The following is a 22829-nucleotide window of genomic DNA, read 5'->3' on the forward strand; positions in this document are numbered from 1 at the left end:
ACAAATTACAATAAAGAATGCTATAATTGTGATCAAAGACACTATGCCGTCTTGATCACAACCAGACTAATATTACAGTAGATAAAGAATGATAGTTGTTGATGAGCTTTGTTCTCTGGCTGAATGAACAAAGTATAGTTCTGTTTTCCCTCCAAAAGCTCCTTTGTCCTTTGCCCGCCTTTGGTGTGGATGGGTGATAGGTGTTGTCCTGTTGAGTTGGGTTTCCAGAGTCCCTCTCCCCATCACAACATCCCATTATATCCCAAGGCCCAGCGTCTCTGGGTGATGACATCATCAGCTGTGGTTTGTCCAATCACAGCCTCTATGTTTGAATGCAACAGGGGGTTGACTTCGCAGCCAACTGAACTTTCCTTTGTTCTCCAGTCAGAGAACAAACACCGTCTAACAACCTAATACTTGGATTATTGATTTCATAACATATATATTTGAATTGCAATTGATCACATAAACACATAGATATTATACTTGAACACATTCTGTTTCTCTATGTTTAAATGCAAACTGAGGCGGTCCTTATACAGTCAACCATATATACTGTCATTTGTTTAATTCTAACAATCTGCCTTAATACATTGCATTTATTCATTTCCTAATATCTATCTTTGAATTACCATTTGTTCCATGAACCCAGAGCTATCCCATTTAAACACATTTCTTATCATTATAACCTATTTTCACTTTAAGTGAAAACTAATTACATAGTTTAAGTATGACTTCAGAATTCTTACCCCAATGTAAATAAGCCTAATTATATTTTAACTTACATCAATGACTTTTATACAGTTTATACCTTTAGCATTAATTTACTAAGCTCCAGCCTAATAGTCTCACATTGATGATAAACATTCTACCTCAGTAAGCACACATAAGTTAACAGTTGCATGTCCTTGTGTCCCCCAGGCCGTATAACACTTCATGGGCACTTTGACCCTGTTAACCTTATCACCTCATTGTGTTCGCTAGGACTTCTCCTTCCTGTCCCACCTTAGGAACCAGGTGGCTTCTATTGTTCAATCACTCCCTAAGGGGCAGAAGGTTATCTTGTTCAAACAGTGTCTTTTACAACAGGCTATTTTGAGTGGCCATAGACACACAACTCTTTTGTGAGGGGTACACAGGGCAAAAGGTTGGAGTACTTTGATCACCAGAAGAATGTATTCGGTTGGCTGACTAGTAGTGCAGCTGTTTTCCTAATCAAAACTTAATCTTATGACCTTTCTTATAAACAATGATGGTTATGATCTATGTCCAAAATCTACCACACATTGTTTACTGCTATTGCTTTTTGCTATTTACTGTTACATTTACACTGTGGTTAGATGCCAAACTTCTTTTCGTTGTACTGTACTTGTGCTGTAATCTAATCTTATAATCATTTAGGCTTTAGGAGCCATTCTAATGTGTGATTCTTTATGTGTATTCCCTTGGAGGACAGAATGCTTGCAGTCTCTCTAACCCCCCTGTCTGCATTCCATCGCTAGTTTCACTGATTCTGCTGCAAAACACTTCACAGTTGTCTACGTTTATCAGCATTGTCAGAACAGAGGGGTTCCTGGACCTTTTGTTCAGAGGTTGTGTTGAACTCAGGCGCCAGCGCTGATGAGTTGATAGACAGCTATGAAAGCGTGCTTTCTGACTATGAGCTGGGGTGAAGGGAACAGAGGAGTGTGTCACTACTTCCCTGTCTCTGTTAGCAACAGATCTCAAGTCAATAGTAGATAGTTCTATTGTTTTGTATCATTCGTTTATGCCGCCAAAACCTGCACGGACTATAACGTATGACGTATATCATGTCAGTTAGGGTACCTTGTGTATACTGCACCTTGTGTATACTGTTTACTTTTACTCTTACTCATAGTATATATTCAGATTCAAACTATTTATTGCCTATTATTTATAATATTAATGTATAATAAAACCGATAGGGCATACAGACCCTCATCTGCACCTTTGTTTACACTGTTTATTTTTTCCTCATATTTTTATATTCAGATAAAATTGTGTTGCCTATATTTATGTCTTTCTACTATTTCCATGGCCATACCTGTACCTACCCCCCCCCCCCTCCTCCATGCTGCTATGATGCCTGAATTTCCCCAAGGGGATCAATAAGGGAATATCTTATCTTATGGCAGTAAACATGTGCTGTGATGGAAGACTGTCTACCCGTGTTCTGTGTCCTGTGTAGCTGAGTGTGGGGCTTTCTGTTGGGTTGACCTTATTCAGCATAAGAGAAAAACACAACACAGCTATCACACGTGATATAAGGAAAAGTCAACGAAAACCAACAATTGGCGCCGTGACCCGGATGTGTAAAGTGGCCGGAGCCAAGATCCACAGAGTCGGCTAAGCTGTGCCAAGCTTGATGCAGAGGTCCTGGAGTCGACCCAAGAACGAACATCAAAACATTCCACTTCAAATATAGGCTATTGATCAAAACTAAAAAGTGATTACATCATGAATAAGTCACGAGTATAGATTATCTCAATGTATGTATATTCTCTAACTCAGTGGTCACCAACCTTTTTAAGCCCAAGATCACTTTTTTTTTTTTTGGTGAAGGCAAGATCTACCTATTGAAGCGTTGAGAGAAAAAGACAGCCAAGATTGTACTTTAAACTAAATTACTTTTATTTGCCTGTATTCTAATTACATGCAATGCTTTGGTCCAACATTAAAACGTCAAAGTAGAACTATTATGTACTTTCTCAGTCAGTGCTAAGTGCAGTCATCTTATGCAGCATCACTTTTCACATCAAAACAAAAGTAGAACTGTAATGTGGACTTTCTCATATTATTAACATTGACAAACATATTTACAATTAGCATTTTATAAAGTAGAACTGTAATGTGTACTTTCTCAGTCAGTGCTAAGTGCAGCATTACTTTTCACATCAAAACAAAAGTAGAACTGTAATGTGTACTTTCTCAGTCAGTGCTAAGTGCAGTCAGTGCTAAGTGCAGCATCATTTTCACATCAAAACAAAAGTAGAACTGTATCAGTCAGTGCTAAGTGCAGCATCACTTTTCACATCAAAACAAAGGTAGAACTGCAAAGCATCACAGAAGTTAAAGCAACACAGATGTTAAAGCACCACAGATGTTAAAGCATCACAGATGTTAAAGCACCACCGATGTTAAAGCATCACAGATGTTAAAGCACCACCGATGTTAAAGCAACACGAATGTTGAAGCATCACAGCTGTTAAAGCATCACAGATGTTAAAGCACCACCGATGTTAAAGCAACACCAATGTTAAAGCAACACCAATGTTGAAGCATCACAGCTGTTAAAGAATCACAGATGTTAAAGCAACACAGATGTTAAAGCATCACAGATGTTAAAGCAACACAGATGTTAAAGCATCACAGATGTTAAAGCAACACAGATGTTAAAGCACCACCGATGTTAAAGCATCACAGATGTTAAATCGTCAGATGTTAAAGCATCACAGATGTTAAAGCACCACCGATGTTAAAGCATCACAGATGTTAAAGCACCACCGATGTTAAAGCAACACCGATGTTAAAGCAACACGAATGTTGAAGCATCACAGCTGTTAAAGCATCACAGATGTTAAAGCAACACAGATGTTAAAGCTTCAAGTTCACAGATGTTAAAGCATCACAGATGTTAAAGCGTCACAGATGTTAAAGCAACACCGATGTTAAAGCATCACAGATGTTAAAGCATCACGGATGTTAAAGCATCACAGATGTTAAAGCAACACCGATGTTAAAGCGTCACAGATGTTAAAGCAACACCGATGTTAAAGCACCACTGATGTTAAAGCAACACGAATGTTGAAGCATCACAGCTGTTAAAGCATCACAGATGTTAAAGCAACACAGATGTTAAAGCATCACAGATGTTAAAGCAACACAGATGTTAAAGCATCACGGATGTTAAAGCATCACAGATGTTAAAGCAACACAGATGTTAAAGCACCACCGATGTTAAAGTACCACCGATGTTAAAGCATCACAGATGTTAAAGCATCACAGATGTTAAAGCACCACCGATGATAAACCATCACCAATGTTAAAGCACCACCAATGTTAAAGCGTCACAGATGTTAAAGCAACACCGATGTTAAAGCATCACAGATGTTAAAGCACCACAGATGTAAAGCATCACAGATGTTAAAGCATCACAGATGTTAAAGCACCACCGATGTTAAAGCATCACAGATGTTAAAGCACCACCGATGTTAAAGCATCACAGATGTTAAAGCACCACCGATGTTAAAGCAACACCGATGTTAAAGCAACACGAATGTTGAAGCATCACAGCTGTTAAAGCATCACAGATGTTAAAGCAACACAGATGTTAAAGCTTCAAGTTCACAGATGTTAAAGCATCACAGATGTTAAAGCGTCACAGATGTTAAAGCAACACCGATGTTAAAGCATCACAGATGTTAAAGCATCACGGATGTTAAAGCATCACAGATGTTAAAGCAACACAGATGTTAAAGCACCACCGATGTTAAAGCGTCACAGATGTTAAAGCAACACAGATGTTAAAGCACCACTGATGTTAAAGCAACACGAATGTTGAAGCATCACAGCTGTTAAAGCATCACAGATGTTAAAGCAACACAGATGTTAAAGCATCACAGATGTTAAAGCACCACAGATGTTAAAGCATCACGGATGTTAAAGCATCACAGATGTTAAAGCAACACAGATGTTAAAGCACCACCGATGTTAAAGTACCACCGATGTTAAAGCATCACAGATGTTAAAGCATCACAGATGTTAAAGCACCACCGATGATAAACCATCACCAATGTTAAAGCACCACCAATGTTAAAGCGTCACAGATGTTAAAGCAACACCGATGTTAAAGCATCACAGATGTTAAAGCACCACAGATGTTAAAGCATCACAGATGTTAAAGCACCACCGATGTTAAAGCATCACAGATGTTAAAGCACCACCGATGTTAAAGCAACACGAATGTTGAAGCATCACAGCTGTTAAAGCATCACAGATGTTAAAGCACCACCGATGTTAAAGCAACACCAATGTTAAAGCAACACCAATGTTGAAGCATCACAGCTGTTAAAGAATCACAGATGTTAAAGCAACACAGATGTTAAAGCATCACATATGTTAAAGCACCACCGATGTTAAAGCGTCACAGATGTTAAAGCAACACAGATGTTAAAGCATCACAGATGTTAAAGCAACACAGATGTTAAAGCATCACAGATGTTAAAGCATCACGGATGTTAAAGCAACACAGATGTTAAAGCATCACCGATGTTAAAGCAAGCATCACCGATGTTAAAGCATCACAGATGTTGAAGCGCACGCGACAGAGGCCACAGGGCCAGGAGCCGACATCACGTTAGCCGCTTCACTACTAGCTGCTGGGAAGGCAATTTAATTGGATGGAAACATCTTTTCTGGAATCGTGTATTGTGAGGTCAGAAGGGCAGCACGATAGCGGGTGAACATTGCATGAAGCCGTGCATGTTTAAAACAATTGCATCATCAGCTATTGTGCTGATATAAATGCTGAGGCTATTCAAATGACAACGATTCCCTTGGCAGTGCATTTCAATGTGCCCACATCTATATAAAGCTAGCCTATGCCGGTGGGTAATACAGTGTATGTGAAAGGGTGTATAAACAATCTAGTATCAAACATGGACGGTATGGGAAAGGTAGGTTGTGAAGCAGCTCATGCTTGTTGTGACCCATTATATTGACCCATTCGTTACACCGTACTCTTATCACTTAACAAATTCTGTGATTTTGGATGTTTTGTTATTATTCAGCTTTGCTTCGCTGTTGTGCTATGGAAAACAGAATCCCTGCTTGCAAGATCGTGTCCATCCACCACACATTTGATATTTACTTCCAAAAACCCCTCTGGATTCATTTGTGGACAGCGTTGTGAGGCAGACAGTGTAACGTTTCAAACATGTGACAGACAGAAACCACTTAATGACGTCTCTCTCTCTCTCTCTCTCTCTCTCTCTCTCTCTCTCTCTCTCTCTCTCTCTCTCTCCACAGATCATCTTCTACGAGGACAAGAACCTGCAGGGACGGCACTATGAGTGCAGCATCGACTGCGCCGAGCTCAACGCCCACTTCGTCCGCTGCAACTCCGTCCGGGTGGAGAGCGGGTCCTGGGTGATGTACGAGAGGCCCAGCTACATGGGGTCCCAGTACGTGCTGACCAGGGGAGAGTACCCCGACTACCAGCGCTGGATGGGCTGCAACGACAGCATCAGATCCTGTCGGATCATCCAGAATGTGAGTCACTATAGGCCCGAAACAGTAGGCTTGTAGCGGCAGAGTGGTCACTATAGGCCTGAAACAGTAGGCTTGTAGAGGCAGAGTGGTCACTATAGGCTCAAAACAGTAGGCTTGTAGAAGCAGAGTGGTCACTATAGGCTCAAAACAGTAGGCTTGTAGCAGCAGAGTGGTCACTATAGGCTCAAAACAGGTGTGTAGCAGCAGAGTGGTCACTATAGGCTCAAAACAGTAGGTGTGTAGCAGCAAAGTGGTCACTATAGGCTCAAAACAGTAGGCTTGTAGCGGCAGAGGCGTCACTATAGGCTCAAAACAGTAGGTGTGTAGCGGCAGAGTTGTCACTATAGGCCTAAAACAGTAGGCGTGTAGCGGCAGAGTGTAGAGCTGTAGAGCTCAATGCATCATCTCTGTGGAATGTGAATGTTTTAGCTCGTTCCTTAAATGAGACGCCACACAGGGTTTTAGCAGGAAATCCTCTTCAGCTCTTCAAGAACATCAGGTCATTTTTCCTCAGTAATGATTAGTTCCCACCCAGCTTTCAGTTCTTTCAATCAATTTCCAATATAGAGGAGTGCATACAGCCAAGGTACAATGCAAGGTACTGCATACGCTCCTTTTTACCTCATTGTTTGCATTTTGTACTTTAGGTTGTACTTTAGTTTTTATAGTGTATATTTGTATAGTGTTTGGACTTTGTTCTTTTAAGTTTTTTATTGTATGAAGCACAATCTCAGGAGGGTCATACAGAACCAAGCATTTTACTGTAATGTAGTGCATGTAGGCCTACCTTATATGTGACACATAAAACAACTTGAAAACGTTTTTGATTGTCTGTTCACCTGTATGGCGGATGGAAGGAGTTGTATTTAAACCGCCTTCTTTGTGTTGCAGACCTCCGGCGTGTCCAGGATGCGCGTTTACGAGCGCCCTGACTTCAGCGGTCAGGTGTTGGACACGGCAGAGGACGTGGCCAACCTGCCCGAGCGCTCACGCTTCCGCGAGGTCCACTCCGCCCACGTGCTGGAGGGCGCCTGGGTCTTCTACGAGCACCCCAACTACCTCGGGCCTCAGTACCTGCTGGAGAAGGGAGAGTACCGTCGCTTCGCCGAGTGGAGCGCCACGAATCCCACTGTGGGGTCTGTCCGCCACGTCCAAGACCTTTAGACCATCTCTCTTAGTGCCTGTTGTGCATAACTGTTCTGTAAACATTTAATAATAAAAACTAAAAGAAACATGAAATGATTGTGCTCTCTCTGTGCGTGGTTCACAAAGGTTTTGTTTTACAATTGATAATTGTAATAGGATAATAAACACCACAGAAAACAAATGAGCTATTTGTATCTTATAAACTGTTATAAACATACATTCCACACCAATAACATCATTATTTAGTATTGTGTGTTCTAACACAAAACACATTTCTGTATCAACAGAGAATAAAGAACTATCTTATCTTATTATATAATATACAGAAACACCTGTCTGTCAGACTCTTCAAGGTTCTGTATTTCAGACCAGTATTTCTGTAATTATTGGAATGATGCATTTGAATATAATCTTAATCCTGCCTAAAGGAGTCAAATTCATGACACTTTCGTCATTATGAAAAAAATACCATCATAGACAGAGACTTCTCTTCATAAGAACCATTGATGGAGGAGATGTCACCTTGAGATATGGGTCCTTGCTTTACAGCTGGTGAATCACAGGGGAAAGCACTATGCAAAACCTATGAAGAAATGTATGGTGCACTAGCCTTAGCATATTAAGTGGCTAAGTGAGGACTTCTCAAAGTGTCTGTGACTTTCTGCACACATTACTTTTTAGCGTTTCACTAACTAGTAGTTGCTTTGTTTCACGATGTGGCTTAAGCCATTGCTTTGTTTCCAACTTCAATAGAGAAGTGTTTGGGTGAGTTCTCTGGTCAGGAACCTGCAGGACAACATCACAGAGCATGCTGGTGTATCCAAGATCTCGTCTTTGGCAAGAGCTCTTTCACTGGCAACAGTTCAGTTATGATGTAAGCGGCTGTCCTCCTGTCCACCTCTCCTACCGCAATAAAATACTAATAAAAATGGACGCCTTATTTTTGGCATTTTTCTTTTTACAATGTGCTTGATTTTTCTTCTGAGGTAAAGTCATGGACCACTTCATGATGTGGCTTAAGTCGGACCCTTAAGTTGCTTTGTTTCTAACTGCAATAGAGAAGTGTTTGGGTGTGTTCTCTGGTCAGGAACCTGCAGGACAACATCACAGAGCATGCTGGTGTATCCAAGATCTCGCCTGAGATCTAGTCTGGCAGCAGCAAAGCAGTTTTTTCCCCAAACCAAATCTCCCTCTGCTCCAATAAATCTTGAGATCAAAAGTTCACAAGATGAGCATGAGCATTGAGCACACAGGTACTGTGTGTGTGTGTGTGTGTATGTGTGTGTGTGCGCGCACATCCATTCGTACATGTGATTACATTACTGTATGTGTATACCGGAGCACGCTGTACTGGTTGGTCTCTCACAGGCAAGTCTCAGTGCTGTGTGTCAAGTTCAAGTTCTTTATTTGTCAGGGGCATTGCAGGTAATGAAATTCTTGTTTTTCAATCTCAGACTCAACAGTGCACAATTAAGAAACAACAATGAATGATGACAGTGACAGAAAGTGTCCTGCGTATAGTGTATGTGTGTCACGATCCAGCGGCTCCTGTGTCTCCCCTACCCCTGTTTCTCTCCTGTCTGTCCCTGTCTGTGTGTTAGCTGAGGGGAGCAGCTTCCTGCAGACAATATGGGCAGCTTTCTGGCAATCAGCACATTCCACTCACCTGCTCAACAACCACACCTGTCAGCCATCTTCTCAGCAGCCCTGCAGTTCATCTACCCCGGTTCTTCAGTCACTCTTCGTGAGATCGCTAAGTCAGCTACTTGGTAGTGACGTTTCAGGCCTCTCTTTAGAAATATTATATTACAGAGTTTTGTCAGTTTTCCTGTGTTTTTGTGCTTCGCTCATTTTTGTGTTTCTTCTGTCTCAGGATCACCACTGCCTGCCTGCCTTCTCTGATACAGACTCGATCACCACCTCCAACCTTCCCCCATTTTTTAAATAAACATATCTTCTATATTACTACAGTGTCCTCCTGCATCTTGGGTCCCCAGTCCTGGTCTAGACATTGTGCATGTTAAGGGTAGGGTTTTTGTGTTTTTTGTGTATGTTTGTGTCCAATAACAATAAGTAGTAGTAGTACGATCAAATTAAATTAAATATCAAAGTGAGGTAATAATAATATTATAATAATAATAATAATGCTCAAAGACACTTTAACAAAACAATACAATACAGTTTTAGTAGAGAGAAATTTAAAAAAAAATTAAAGTGAGAGGAAGGAGTTCATGGGTTGAAAGCAAGGGTGAAATGGTGGGTTTTGAGGGCTTGTTTAAATTATGTAAGAGTGCATGACTGATATGGTTGGGAAGGGCGTTCCAGAGGGTGGGGGAAGGTGCAGCGAAGGCCCTGTCGCCCCAGGTCCGGAGCTTAGTTCTGATGGGTTGGAGGAGGTTAGCATGTGAGGATCTGAGGCAGCGGGTAGGCATGTGGTGGTGAAGGAGGTCAGAGAGGTAGGAGGGGGCCAGGTTGTTGTGGGCTTTGAAGGTGAGTAGAATTTTTTATTCTGTACATGATGGGGAGCCAGTGGAGATCGTGGAGGATGGGGGTGATGTGGTCCGAGCGACGGGTGGAGGTGAGCATGCGAGCAGCAAAGTTTTGGACGTATTGTAGTTTATTGTGGATTTTGGTGGATGTTGAATGCTGTTGCATGAGTCCAGTCGGGATGTGATAAGTGCGTGGGTCAGTGTTTCGGCAGCAGAGAAGGATAGTGAGGGCGTAGACGGGCAATGTTCCTGAGGTGGAAGAAGGCGGTTTTTCGTGATCTGGTTGACATGCAGGAGGAAGGAAAGGGTGGGATCGAGAATGATACGTAGGTTGCGGACCTGGATGGAGGGGATGACAATGGAGCCGTCAATGTTGACTGAAAAATCCTGGGTGGGGCGGGTCAGGGAATTTGGGCCAATAATGATCAGTTCAGATTTGTCACAGTTGAGTTTGAGAACGTTTTTTTGCATCCAGACTTTAATGTCAGAAAGGCAGGTGATGGGGCGGCTAGGTGGTGCAGTGGGCAAGGCGCTCACCACCAATGCAGGAGACGCTGGGTTCGAGCCCAGCTCTCCACATTGCTATCAGCTTGGCTGGTCGTTCACACTAATACATTTGGCAGTATTAGGGGGTGGGAAGCTGATGGGTGGGGATCGGACGTTGTGGACAGCGACTCCTACAGGTCGGTTGGTGCGCCTGCGCAGTAGAATCAGGAAGCGACGGGGGCGGCGTGCCCTCCAAACGCAGACCCCCGACGCTGAAAGATCGCGCTGTGCAGGTGAAAAAATGCGACGGCTGCCACCTCAAGTACCGGAGGGGACTCGTGCAATGTATGGCTTCGTCCACATTACAGCCGGCTTGTGGGAGGCATGGCCTAACAGCGTTCGAGACAGGGGAGGGTAGAATTGGACGATATGAAATTGGGATGGGAGAAAAATAGAAAAATGGGAGAAAAAGTTGATAAAAAAAAGAAAGGCATGTGATGAGGGTGGAGTGGGTGGCGGCATTGATGGTCTTGGTGGAAAGGTAGAGTTGTGTGTCATCAGCGTAACAGTGAAATCGGAGGCCATGTTTGCGCAGGATCTGTCCAAGTGGTAAAATGTAGAGGTTAAATAGTAGGGGACCAAGTACTGAACCCTGGGGGACACCGTGGGGGACTGTGGCAATGGGGGATTTGGAGTTGTTGATGTAGATAAGATAAGATAATCCTTTATTGATCCCCTAGGGGAAATTCGGGTGTCGAAGCAGCATGTGGAGGGGGGGTACAGGGTGGGGGATGCATAGCTTCACAGTTCAATACAATACAATTCACAGATAAGAAACACTGCTCTATAGTGTTGAGGCGTACTAGCTTATCAGGATAAGAAACACTGCTCTACAGTGTTGAGGCGTTCTAGCTTAGCAGGATAAGAAACACTGCTCTACAGTGTTGAGGCTTTCTAGCTTAGCAGGATAAGAAACACTGCTCTACAGTGTTGAGGCATACTAGCTTAGCAGGATAAGAAATAAGTCAAGTCAAGTCAAGAGTTTTATTTGTCACGGCATATACAGTATATACAGTATACAATGAAATGCGGGTGGTCTTGCCGGCAACGATGTGCAATACAGTATGTAGCAGGGTGGATTATCCCTGCTTTGTGGGAACGGTTGCTGGCAGTCACAAGGTAGCTGGACACAGTAGAGCTCCGTCTGACTGCACCCTCGTCTTTGGGCCTGGAGCGTCAAACTGGGGCCCGGGATTTACCAACCTGGTCTGGTACTCTGGTCTTCCTCACCTCTCCGGGGCGGTCAGCAGTACTCCCCAACTCGCTCTCACTTCCCTGAATACCTCCTTTAACCCTCCCACACCTAGTGACTGATATGCATAATTAGATTTGTTCCTCCCGCAAGCAGTACCCTCCCTTGATGACCACTAGAAACCTTACAATGAAAAGGGGAGAGTTGGGTAGGAAGGGGTTAATTGTATATACGTTACCCACACCAAAAGAGTTAACACTAGGCACAGGAATGGACACGCACACAGAACCCCATTTAAGCCTTTATGTTATTTTGTCTCGAGTTTCAATCGCCGTCACTCTGACGCCTCCGTCTACTTCCTCCACGGTCACTCTTTCCTTAGGCCGTACTCGACGGGGGCAGTGGAGCTCCGCCAGTCTGGACCGGGGTCGGAGCACCATCTCGCCGTTGGTCGGGTTCAACACCCGCACAGGCACTCTCCCCTGTCGGGCGTACGCCACCACGTTCGCCACCAGTAGTCCGGGGGGCAGGTTGGCACTCGGAGTGTTCTCTAACATCACGGGACGCCGCATCCCTGCCGTCGTCTCACAGCGGCCCGAGACGATCACTTCGCTGTGTGGGGGAATGACCACCGGCTCCCTGCCGGCCACCTTGACGTACCCCATCCTTCCCGGGGCGGTACACTCCCGGTCTTCTTGGGCTATGGCAGCGACCACACGGCGGACGGCGACGCTGCTAGCGTCGGCGCGGCTTCGGCTCGCCCGGCGCATCCCCTTGATCCCCTGGAACAGGCCGTCTACTCCGCCGAGCACGTTCATGCCCAGAAGTCCCTGGATGGCGCCTCTTGGGGGCACTCGGGCGGGGTCGTCCTTTACTATGAATATGCATTTCCCCGTGAATGTCATATCCAGGCACTTCACCTCGGCGTAGAGGCATCCCACCACTGGGATCTCCAAACCGTTGGCGGCGGTGAGAGTGATCCAGTTGGTGGGGGTCAGCTTCGTCTGCGGGAAGTGTCTTTGGAAGTGGCTCTCCGCCATGGTGGTGACCTCTGCGCCTTTGTCGAAGAGGCAGCGGGTCTCGACACCGTCGATCTGGACGTCTAGCGTGAAGCACTCCCCGTGCACGTCTTGCGTCTCAGTGCCCTCTGCGGCCCTTTGTGGTCCGGGTCGGTACCCTGACGGGCCCGGAGCTTCGGGGGTGGGAGTAGAGGCTGGGCGTGGCCCACTGACTGAGCGGGGGCAATCCCTGCTGATGTGGCCCGGCTGATTGCAGGCATAGCAGATCAGCCTGCCCTCTTCGTCTCGGCGGGGTGGTTCCCGCGGAGCGGTGGGCGCGTCGTCGCCGTCCGGGGGCGCCTCTCCGGGTCGCGTCTCGCTCCTGTTGGAAGGCCTGGAAGAGTTGCTCCTGGCGTGCGCCCAACCGCTCCTGCCCTGCGAAGAGCTGCTTAATAGCTTCCTGTAGCGTGTCTACGCTCAGCGGGGCCTCTCGTCCCTCCGCCACTCCTAGTGGGGGGCAGGACCATCTCCTCTTCGGACCAGTCTATCGCCGCCATCATCAAGTCGAGAAATGTACGCTCCCCGTCCTCCTTTATGTACTTCCTCATCTCGCGTCGCAGCATCTCATCCCTCAGGCCTAGCACGAACTGCGCCTGCAGCAGGATCCGCAACCTGTCGGGGGTCTCGGCCCTGTATACGACGCATCCTCTCCTGTAGGTCGTAAGCAAACTCTCACGGTCTCGCCGTCTATTTGTCGGCGGTCAAGGAACTCTCCCAGGCGGACACTGACCGGGGTCTTGTCTCCGTACGTCTCCTGCAGCAATCGGAACACGCCGTCTGGCTCTGGGGCGGTCCCTTCTATCACGAAGCGCACCGTCCGTTTAGCCTCGCCTTTTAGATGCTGTTGTATGAACTCCGCCTGTTCGCTGATCCGGAAATGCGCTTTCATGTCCCGGATCCAGTCCTCCACCGGCGGCTCTCCTCTCTCTTTTCCCCCTCCGAACTCGCTGCACTTTCGGTCCCGTTGGACATACACGGTCGAGGGGCCCGCGTGGGATTCGCGGCCTGCCCTGTCGAGGGTGGCTTGGGTCTTTTCCAGGGCCAGCGCCTGTCGGTCCAGGAGGCCGGCTTGCGTGTGGGCTCTGTTCGCCAGGGCCTTCACCTGTGCGGTCAATTCCTCCATGGTTTCGGCCTCCTCCTTCTTTACCTCGGTGGCGGCGTCCTGGCCGTCTCGTTGCTCCTTTAGGGCCGCCTGAGTGTAGCGCTTCTCTTGGAGTGCCTGTTCGGTCAACTCCTTCATCGCTTCGTCTTGCTGCTTTAGTAATGCCGCCTGAGTCCGACACTCCTCCTGCAGCTCCTCAAACTTCGCCGCCATCTCCTGCTCGGCGTGGGTCTCCTCTTCGGACATCGTGGGTCGCTCTACGGGTCCCGGTCAAGGGAGTAAGTTAGGATGTTGATCCTGTTCGTGACGCCAAATGTAGCAGGGTGGATTATCCCTGCTTTGTGGGAACGGTTGCTGGCAGTCACAAGGTAGCTGGACACAGTAGAGCTCCGTCTGACTGCACCCTCGTCTTTGGGCCTGGAGCGTCAAACTGGGGCCCGGTAGTGGGAGTGAATGGGGCCTGGGATTTACCAACCTGGTCTGGTACTCTGGTCTTCCTTGCCTCTCCGGGGCGGTCAGCAGTACTCCCCAACTCGCTCTCACTTCCCTGAATACCTCCTTTAACCCTCCCACACCTAGTGACTGATATGCATAATTAGATTTGTTCCTCCCGCAAGCAGTACCCTCCCTTGATGACCACTAGAAACCTTACAATGAAAAGGGGAGAGTTGGGTAGGAAGGGGTTAATTGTATATACGTTACCCACACCAAAAGAGTTAACACTAGGCACAGGAATGGACACGCACACAGAACCCCATTTAAGCCTTTATGTTATTTTGTACGGTTACAAGGATTTAATAAGAATGGTCGTCTAGAATGAGGTCTTACCATGGCTCAGGTTGTAACTCAATATCTTATAGACACGTATATTATACACCCACCTCTGGGTTAGTACCAGGGATAATATACTTCAATGTGTTTGACTCCTCACCCACGTCTGGGTCAGTATCCGGTATAATACCTCTATCAGGCTTTAATTATATGGCAAGAATAATACCTCCCTAAGGCTTTACTTATGATGCACCAGGTCTGTAACCTCCCCACAGGGAAAGGGTTAATTAAATGGGAATTATTATTAAAGAACCAACACGTTATCACACTCAAAGGAAATCAAAAATGTGGGCCCACTGTACCAAAACAAAAGTCCTATACTAATGCCGGCATAGAATGTGTATGGGGTACCCCTATGAACTGGATTTAGCAATGTTAGCTTCACCCGTAGGCCGCATCACACTGTGTACTGTGTAATAGATCCGGAGCATCGAAGCTCTATTGTACTCAACCAAAATGGCGGCCTCGCCGCGCCACCACCGTCCAGGTAGAAAGATGGCGTCGAACGCTCTCGTCACGGGCGCTAGCAAGCGGGGCTGGAGCAGAGGGGCAGTAGCTGGCTGAGAGCGCGTGCTGGGTGATGGCGACCTCTGCTGGACGGAAGAACTCCCGTGCTGGGCTGTCGACCGCCGGGGCAGAGCAGACGTCGAAACGCCGGCGAAGGCTGGTTGTTGACGGCCGGCGCTGGGTTGACGCGCAGCAATACACTAGCCCTACTGTTGTGAAGGGCCAGATTAAACTGAATATATATATGTATCGTTTGATATACCTTGTATATTATTTATATATATACACGGAATATCCCTTTACCTGCGTACAGACCAGAGTAATATTCGCTCTCCTATTGGACAGCGGCCCCAGGCGCCAACGACCAAGCCCCCAACGGCAAGTTCAAAGACAACTCCGGGCATGTCAGAACATGCCCAGAGTCTGCGTAGTAATACGAGACAAGAACTGAGGTTGGGACTAGATATTCACTTAAGTATAAATACGGCGCAGGTGTAAACAGCAGTAATTCAGTTCACTAGTTCAAACCCTTCACCACGAGTCAACGTGCAGTGAAGTGAGCAACCTTGCATCTAAATAGAGCATTGAGAACCGCGTGCGAATAGAATGTTAAAGTGTCAGAGTTTAATGCAGTAACGTTGAGTTCGACTTAATCTAATGTGAAGTAATAGTCGATCCTTTATTGTATATCGTGCGGCCACAGTTCTTCCGTGTGTAGCATTACTCATCGGTTCGTCGTGTCTTTAGCTAGTGCACTTATCCAGGCTGTGTGGCCTAAATACGTGCCCACACCCGAGGAGTCCTAGGCGAGAACCGTTGGACATGTACACAGGAGAATCGGCACCGGCGATTGCAGAACCATTCCTGGTTGGATTATATTGCTTTGGGACCGTGACCACCGGAGAAGAGCACCGTTAATTTCCACTGTCGTTTGGGATTTAACCTCGTGAGGATTACCACTCGAGCCTGCCTCGTGGAAGGGGCTGGCTGGCTGTCGTCAATGCTGTCGAGCATCTTGGATTACAACTATTACAAGCATCGACTCCTGTACCTGGAGCCTCTTTATTCCTCGTTGACTCAGACGGAGTACCCGAACTTTCCTCTACCCATTGTCTCCAGTTGGTACCGGTGTTGCCCTATATAATTGCTACTATACCACAGGTGGCGTCAGCTTAGACCCATCATAGTATTCCTACTATTCTGACTTATGCTCTTGACTGACTTTACGTATATTCTTCGCCATACAAGCGCGACCCTAATTCTCAATCTGTAACCTAACGTTGCCTAATAATAATAAATAACCCTCCAATAGAATTTCTGTGTCAATGCCGTGTTCTTGTGAGTGTTCACCATCAATATTTGATGTACTGTTTGGCCAGTAATTAAAGTACATAACTAGCAGTGGTTTAATATATCACAATCTTTAATACAGTCAGGGTTTTGTAACCCCTCAGTTACACCTACCTTAAACTGAAGCTACTCTCTGGGTCCCAAACAGCCCACCTGCTACACGGTTATACTGTAGCGCAACGTGGCTGGCTACACCACCGGTCTCTTCAGCGCCCCGCGCTCGGTGTACACTGGAGTCAATATAGCCGTTAGCAGCATGCTAAATATACCGCACACACTGCTACTATAACACGCTATCTATGGACGTTAGTCCTTGGGTTCAGTTTCTCTTACTCACGCACTATCACGGGTCCTTCTAGGATAACCCGTCATATACTCAAGTTCAATACGTTCGCCCGTGTGGTCCACAACGGGAGCTCTGTCGAGACACGACCGATCACATCAAAGTCCAAACTCGAAGAGGCTCGTTCCTCCCCCTTCCGTCCCCATTGGCTTGCTTCCTTCCAGCTACGGATGAGGCACTGGGTCTTTCTGTACATTGCTATTTTATACAATCTCAGGTTATACTATACTATTTTTAAAGTGACCTTTCCTTAGTGGCCATAAGTGTGGGCGTGTGCAGCATGAGTGTGTGCTTGAAGAAACACTGCTCTACAGTGTTGAGGTGTTCTAGCTTAGCAGGATAAGAAACACTGATCTACAGTGTTGAGGCGTTCTAGCTTAGCAGGATAAGAAACACTGTTCTGGGCGGCCGGGTAGCGCAGCGGACTAAGCGTCTGTCTACCACCACAGAGCCAGTGGGATCGAATCCGGCTGTGGTACCTCTGGCTTGGCCAACCGTCCATACTAACACAAATTGGCAGTGTTAGCAGGTGGGAAGCCAGCGTGGGTGGGTCCTGGTCGTTGTAAACAGCGACTCCTACAGTTCGGTCGGGGCGCCTGCACAGCAAGGGAAGGATCTGGGAGAGGTAGTGTGACCTTCCACACGTTACACTCTCCCAGTGAGAGTCCACGCTGCCAGGTGAAAAGAAGCGGTGGGCTGGCCCTCCCAGACCGACGGTAGGGGGTAGAGTGCGCAGCGACCAGGAAGGGGATTGGGAATTGGCATAACGACTAAGAGAAAAACGGAAAAAGAAAAGGGGGGAAAAGATAATAAAAAAATTATAAAAATAAATAAACACTGTTCTACAGTGTTGAGGTGTACTAGCTTATCAGGATAAGAAACACTGATGAAACACTGCTCTACAGTGTTGAGGTGTACTAGCTTATCAGGATATTGTATATACAATACAATATAGTAATATAAAATATAATAATAAAATTAAATAATAATAAATTATAATAAAGTAATATAAAAAGTAATATAAAATATAGTAATATAAAAGTACTATTCATATAAAAGCTGAATTGGTGGCGGCTGGGTGGCACAGCGGACTAAGCGCTCGTCACCAACGCGAGAGACACTGGTATCGAATCCGGCTGTCAGCGTTGCCTCCGGCTTGGCTGGCCGTCATACTGGCTCAATTGGCTGAGTCAGCGGGAGGGAAGCCGGTGGGGTGGTATTCTGGTCGTTGTAAACAGCAACTCCTACAGGTCGGTCAGGGCGCCTGCACAGCGGGGAAGGGAGATGGTGAGGGTAGTGTGAGCTTCCCACACGTTACACCTCACCAATGAGAGTCCGCACTGGCAGGTGAAAAGAAGTGGCTGGCTGACTCCATATGTATCGGAGGGGACCGACCAGTGGGGGGCACATGCAAGCAACAACCAGGAAGGGGAGGGGGGGATTGGCATAACGACTAAATTGGGATGGGAGAAAAACACAGAAAAACAGGAGAAAAAAGTGGATCAAAAAAGATGAATTGGTGTCTGTCAGAGAGATATAGAATAGAATAGAATAGAATAGAAATACTTTTATTATCCCGTGGGAAATTTGACACTGCAAATCTCTCAACATTTAAACATTTAGACAGGACAGGTCACAAATCAAGTTGCCTAGGATAAGAGTAGAGTAAAATAGAATAAAATTAAATGAAATAAAATATACAGAAATAAATACAGTAAGAATATACTGAGAATATACTGATGAATATACTGAGCATGGGGGAAGCAGTGTAAACAATTTGGTCAATATAATTATAATTTAAATCTAACTAAATGAAATATATATTCCAGTATTCACAGTGCAGTATGCTTCAGGTAGTGTATTGTCCTCCTTGGGTTCCTATAAGTCCTAAATCAATGTCTGGCAGCCGTAGCTGCCCCCTGTTGTGGAGCCTGGAGGCCGCTAGTCGGCTCTTATCCACCACCACCCATCGTTGATGTCCTGTTCAGCACGGTTCTACTGTCCTAATATTCTCCCTGCGGTAATTACATCCAATGTTTCCAAAAATCCAGCTTTCCCAGACGCTGGGAACTTTCAAAAGCTCTCCCTTTCCCTAATTCCATATCTGTTAACTTATCCATGTGACTCAGAGACACGCTCTGACTCTCTGATCTCTGATGACAGCTGGCGCAAAAGAGAAAACGAAACTTAAGGAAAACGAAACTTAAGGTTATCCTATAACCCTAGTTATATGAGTATAGAGAGCGCGCAATAAAAAAAATAAAAGACAGCGCTGCCCGGCCGAGCCCGAATTATTTATTAAAAAAAAAACCCTACCCAGCCCGAACCCGTTGGGCCGGGTAGGGCCCCGTCGGGCACGGGCAGGGTTGCAGTGCACTAATCCCAATGGTGGACTGGAGGCGAGATATGAGGATGGAGTGGTTCATGGTGTTGAAGGCGGCGCTGAGGTCAAGGAGGATGAGGATTGAGAGGGAACCAGAGTCAGCAGATAGAAGAACCTTTAATAGAGCTGTTAACTCATTCAACGGCAGTCACAAGTATAGTCGGGTTAACTAGCCAACCGTTCAGCGCCAATCACGAGTATAGTCTGGTTTTAATCGTTATTCCTTTTATTAGCGATATCCATCCATTTTCATCCATCCAACCTGATGTTATCGTTGGGAATGGGTCTGAGCTCGCAAAAGGGCAAATACAGCCGCCTATCGTCTCCCGGATGGTATTGCACATCATTGGATCGGATTGGCTGAGACTGTGCATAAAAAATAAAGTCCGGTCCGGGTTTTGCTTCTCGGGCATGCAGTATCGTTGTACCACTGGGGGGACTGGGAGCAGCATGGATTATGTGTTTTGGACTATAACGTTGGATCAATGGACGCGATCGATATTTGGAATGGCGATCAGGAATTGGATTAATATTTTTGCAGAACATCTAATGTGAGGTAAGGACTCTATGTTACCAGTATTGGGTTAATCAGATGTTTTTTTCATAGCGATCACGACATGTCTGTGTGTGTGTGCCGTTGGCGCTGAGCAAGGCACGAATAAGCGATTTTTCAGCCCGCTTTTGTATCGTGCATAAGGACACATACTATCGATAATCTAGAGTTTATTTGAAAACGATATACCGCCGCCTGGTGGATGGTCGGGCGAGTTACACTCTCGCCAAAAGCGGAAGTGGCGCTGGTGCATCGAGGAAATCCCTCCGGCAGTAATATCTTGTTACGTGGATCCAGACAAACACTATAGTGCATTTGGATCGCTTTCTAAACTCAATAATCAATATGATTTCGGCGTTTATTGCGCCATACAAACCGGAAATGGATCTAGGAGATCGGCGTCAAATAATTGGGATATTTTTCCTCCAGTCTCATTGGCAAACGGTAAGAGGACACTAACGTTATTTTCAGCCCGATTGTTTATTCATTTCACTGCAAACCATCTGATCAATGTATCAACCCATACTAAATAAAGCCGTTACTGGCGATCAAGGAATTATAAACGAAAACCCCCCCTTTCCTTCACGCATGATGAAGCATAATGTATACCGATCATATACATTTAAATTTTTTAATATAGCATGTATAGGAAAGAAACGCCAATCGATAATCTATCATATGCGTCAGGGCCTATAACTCTCGTTTTTGGAATTACAGCAGAAAACCTTAAAAAACATAGTTATATTCTAGACCAGTGGTCACCAACCCGTCGATCGCGATCGACTGGTCGATCTTTGAGACTTTCCCTGTAGATCTTTCCCTGAAAAAAAATTATAAAGAATAATATATATATATTTTTTTTAGATCTTTCCCTGAGAGTCCACATTACAGTTCTACTTTTGTTTTGATGTGAAAAGTGATGCTGCATAAGATGACTGCACTTAGCACTGACTGAGAAAGTACACATTACAGTTCTACTTTGACAAACATATTTACAATTAGCATTTTATAATGTTAATAATATGAGAGTCCACATTACAGTTCTACTTTTGTTTTGATGTGAAAAGTGATGCTGCATAAGATGACTGCACTTAGCACTGACTGAGAAAGTACATATTACAGTTCTACTTTATAAAATGCTAATTGTAAATATGTTTGGCAATGTTAATAATATGAGAAAGTCCACATTAGTTCTACTTTTGTTTTGATGTGAAAAGTGATGCTGCATAAGATGACTGCACTTAGCACTGACTGAGAAAGTACATATTACAGTTCTACTTTGACAAACATATTTACAATTAGCATTTTATAATGTTAATAATATGAGAGTCCACATTACAGTTCTACTTTTGTTTTGATGTGAAAAGTGATGCTGCATAAGATGACTGCACTTAGCACTGACTGAGAAAGTACATATTACAGTTCTACTTTATAAAATGCTAATTGTAAATATGTTTGGCAATGTTAATAATATGAGAAAGTCCACATTACAGTTCTACTTTTGTTTTGATGTGAAAAGTGATGCTGCATAAGATGACTGCACTTAGCACTGACTGAGAAAGTACATATTATAGTTCTACTTTGACGTTTTAATGTTGGACCAAAGCATTGCATGTAATTAGAATACAGGCAAATAAAAGTAATTTAGTTTAAAGTACAATCTTGGCTGTCTTTTTCTCTCAACGCTTCAATAGGTAGATCATGCCTTCACCAAAAAAATTAAAGTGATCTTGGGCTTAAAAAGGTTGGTGACCACTGTTCTAGATGGTATTAACACAACAATGTATGAATGAAAAAATATAACGTTCCCACATCCTGAACAATAGATAATCGATGTTGAATGGGCCATAGTAATGTCAATATAGCAATACAATTAAAAAAGTTATAGCCCTGCAAAGAAGATAAACATCTCCATAGGCTTTCAACGGTGGCAGACTGGGTACAATGATGGGCACAACCCCCGGCGCCCAATGTGTTAACACTTTAAGGACCAGCCACGTATAAATACGTGTTTCGGTGCCATGCGTTGTGGACCAGAGGCACGTATATAGCCGTGGCAAGTTGTTATTGTTTTATTCCATATTAATAACCGGATCAAGATCCCTAGACTCTGCCGATCTACCCGCCTCTGTGGAATCGGCAACATGCAATACCGGCCAGATCCTCTTAGGGGCGCCATCGCTCCACTGCAGTATCATTGTGGGCGAATGGAATCTTTTTTTTTTTACCCTCCAACGGAGTATCATATTACTCTGATCACAAACCAACAGCATGCACCATGTATCACGTTTCGAAGCGGCGATTTCACCATGGAATAAGGGGATTTTCACCATGGAATAAGGGGATTTATCATCAACCAATGGACATATCGATCTACCAGATGCTGATCGATAACGGGGAAATGCTGCTGGGTATCACACGGGCTGACGGTAAGACATTTATCACCTAATTTATAGCCGGATCGGAGCTTGCAACGCAAGCAATCAATCTGTGAATGTGGCTATATATACAACGGAAATGCCGTTGAATATAACGTTAGTAGCCTTTAGCTCTATAACTAGCTTTCCAGAAAATAGATACGAAATCTGCGATAAAGCTTATATTCACGGCGCTATAAAATGACAACCTACCAATGGATTTTTTTTCCTTTAAGCCATTCTGAAGGGACGGTTTATGCACTCAATTGACAATGAGAATGGACAGATAGCAACACTATAAAGTAGGGATGTCCCGATCGCCTTTTTTTGCTTCCGATCCGATCCCGATCATGTGATTTTAAATATCTATCGATCCGATCGTTTCCGATCCGATCTTTCACATTAGTAATCAATTTGGACGCATTTTTGTCAGAAACTGGCAGAGCGAGACAAGCCCATCTGTTGCCTATAGTCCGGGGCGCGAGCGCGGAGTTGTTTGTTATTACATTCACCCTGAGAAATGTGCTTCTGCTTCATATGAGAAATATTAAAAGTTTCAATATATGTTTGCACATTAGTATACATTCAGTGTTCGACTTACGTAATGGTCCATTCTGGTCT

General features: G+C 45.1%; 1 protein-coding gene across 1 annotated transcript in view; it reads left to right on the forward strand.

Annotated features, from left to right (window-relative positions):
• Window positions 1-7455, forward strand: part of LOC311226077 (beta/gamma crystallin domain-containing protein 2-like) — a gene marked incomplete at both ends in the record, with an annotated part of 111879 nt that extends 104424 nt beyond the window's left edge. The window contains 2 exons of the mRNA XM_084311454.1: window positions 6049-6291; window positions 7183-7455. Of these exons, the coding sequence (XP_084167580.1) occupies window positions 6049-6291; window positions 7183-7455 (516 nt within the window). The remainder of the gene's footprint in view (window positions 1-6048; window positions 6292-7182) is intronic.
• Window positions 7456-22829: the final 15374 nt, after the last annotated feature.

Source organism: Notolepis coatsorum (genome assembly GCF_963971535.1).
Source record: "Notolepis coatsorum genome assembly, chromosome: 3".
Classification (NCBI taxonomy): Eukaryota; Metazoa; Chordata; class Actinopteri; order Aulopiformes; family Paralepididae; genus Notolepis; species Notolepis coatsorum.